Genomic DNA, 2750 nt, shown 5'->3' with positions numbered 1-2750 from the left:
GTGTTGCTTGCCTCATATCCATAGTTTATGTTTCATATTCATAGTTTATATTTAGCCTCCTAGGTTTTTTGTTGTACATCTTTCACTTGAAAATAAATTGGTTCAAATGACCAATTAGGCGCTTAATTAAAAGCAGATTTGCTCATCATGTTGGCCTACAGTATGTGCCAATCTATGCTCATTATGAATAACTGACAAAAAAAGTCTAAAAATGAAATATTGATTTTCCTTTATGTAGTTTTCCACGTATTAACATATCAGCCATACTAATAGATCTTGTTCATTTCATGCCCAATGTGCACAGCAACAAACAAGTTTTTAGTTCCCTATTGATCTAAAGGGGAAGTAACTTTGTTGCTATTGGACTACTATCTCCCAGATGGTCTCATTACTTGACCAGTAAGCAAATATAACTACTGATATTTCTTAAAGTAAGAATCATGTTGCACATGAGGCTGCAGAGACTTGTGTCTATATTTTTGATATCATTAGCTTGAAGGATGGTGGACCCTCAAAATTCTTCTTTACTGGAAGTAGAAGATTTTATAGAGTACTGTTATCCTGAATCAAATGTCTCATGTATGAAAACTTCTCATAATGTGGCTGCTAAAACTGTGTTATATTCGATACTGGTGTTTGCAATGGCCATTACAATTCTAGGGAACTTTGTGGTCATCATCTCTATAGCTCATTTCAAACAGCTTCACACACCTACAAACATTTTGGTGATGTCTCTGGCTCTGGTGGATCTGCTTCTGGGAATCACAGTCATGCCTTTCAGTATGGTCAGGACCGTGGATGGCTGCTGGTACTTTGGAAAAGAATTCTGCTATTGGCATTCTACTTTTGACTTTCTCTTCACCGGTGCATCAATCTTTCACCTGATTTCTATTGCTACAGATCGATATCAAGCTGTGTGTTATCCACTTCAATACCCTACAAGAATAACTCTACCTGTCGCAGGTTTTATGGCAGCTCTGAGCTGGGTTTTGGCTATAGTGTACGCTTTCAGTACTGTTGGTACAAAAGCAAATGAAGCAAACTTAGAAGATTATATTGCATCTATAGATTGTTTTGGAAATTGTTTCTTTTTGGTTAATGCACTATGTGCTTCTATAAGTACATCTCTTTTTTTCATTTTGCCGGTCTGTGTTATGATCGGTCTGTATGCTCAAATATTTTTGGTTTCAGAAAAGCATGCAAGGAAAATGGAAGGCACAAAAAAGGGCAGAACTGATGTGACCTCAAACAAAATATTACAAAAAGTGAAACATGAGAAAAAAGCAGCAAAAACTCTTGGGATTGTTGTAGGTGCATTTAATTTATGCTGGATGCCATATTTTATTACATCTGTTGTTGATCCTCTTTACAACTTTACCACTCCTGCAATCATTTATGAACTATTTGTCTGGTTGGGTTACATTAATTCAACATTCAACCCCATCATATATGGCCTTTTCTATCCATGGTTCAGAAAAACACTGTATCTCATTGTTACACTAAAGATATTTGCTCCTAACTCCTCTGACATAAAAGTTTATGCAGCTTGAAAGAAAAAAAAAATGCTTAAAATAGATCTGGACACTGAAGAGTACAGATTGTATTTTAATTGTTATGCAGTTCTTATTTGCATACACTACAATAACTGGATTAGTCATATCTAACAAGCTTGATAGTGTTGAAAGGGCTATTTCTTTTCAGCAAACTGTCCAATGATATTTTCAACGTGGACATACATGCCAGTGTTTCACAGTAGTCAAGGCCTTATTCCAGAAAAGGGGGCTTGTGATGCTTGTGCAAGTTGACTGTCAGGTCTGATCTCCTGACCTCTTCCTGTTTACTGTTTCCGTCTTTGACTCACATTTTGGATTTTTTTGCCAGTTCCTTTTAATAAAACCCTGAACTGCATTTGCATCCACGTCAGCCTCCACTTCATGACAGATTACTACGCCTGCACTATGGATGCAGCAGGAGAGCATGACAGGCGAAACGGCATGGCAGCACAAGGATAACTGTTAGGAGATCATCGACAATGCTTGACGGAACTAGACACCAAAGTGAACCTAATCTTGCAAGCAATCTCCACCACTGCCACACCATGCCCAGCCACCTTGGCAACAAGCTCATTGATTTTGTGGCCCAATAAGTATGCAGGTGAAATCTCTCAATGTGAGGGCTTTCTTCTACAATGCTTGCTGTATTTCACCAGCCAAGAGGGGTTAATGGACCAGCAAAAATTCACACTATTCCTCAGCTTCCTCACAAGCAAAGCACTAACCTGGGCAACAGCCATGTGGTTTCAGGGTGGCGAACAGCTAACCTCCTATGACCAGTTTATCAAGCTGTTTCAACGTGTCTTTGACCATTCACCCGAGGGAAAGGAGATTGGGGAATAACTGCTCACTATTTCCCAAAGGTCACTGTTTCCCAAGGGAACATGGCTGAGTATGCTCTGGAATTCCACACCCTTACTACAGGAAGTGGGTGGAACAAACTAGCCCTCAAAGCTGCTTTTTGTCAGGGTCTTAACCCCAAACTCCTCTCCGAGATGGCATGTCAAGACAACAAAATAACTCTTGATTCACTGATTGAGCTTGCCATATGCCTCGATCACCTGCTTGGTAATCGGCCATTGCCCAGGGGAAGTGAGACCTCACCAAGCAGTCAGCTGGAATCCATGCAACTGGGCCGCACCAAGCTAAGTGAGAAGCTTTGCAGAGAACTTCTGTGCTACTACTGTGGCAGACCTG

General features: G+C 40.0%; 1 protein-coding gene across 1 annotated transcript; it reads left to right on the top strand.

Annotated features, from left to right (window-relative positions):
- Positions 1–500: 500 nt before the first annotated feature.
- On the top strand, positions 501–1550 carry LOC113536321 (trace amine-associated receptor 13c-like). Its single transcript, XM_026930199.1, has one exon. It carries the CDS (start codon positions 501–503, stop codon positions 1548–1550), a length of 1050 nt encoding a protein of 349 aa, XP_026786000.1.
- The last annotated feature ends 1200 nt before the right edge of the window (positions 1551–2750 follow it).

The sequence above is a fragment of the Pangasianodon hypophthalmus genome, chromosome 30 (assembly GCF_027358585.1).
Source record: "Pangasianodon hypophthalmus isolate fPanHyp1 chromosome 30, fPanHyp1.pri, whole genome shotgun sequence".
Classification (NCBI taxonomy): domain Eukaryota; kingdom Metazoa; phylum Chordata; class Actinopteri; order Siluriformes; family Pangasiidae; genus Pangasianodon; species Pangasianodon hypophthalmus.
This window is presented reverse-complemented; position numbering and strand designations above follow the sequence as displayed.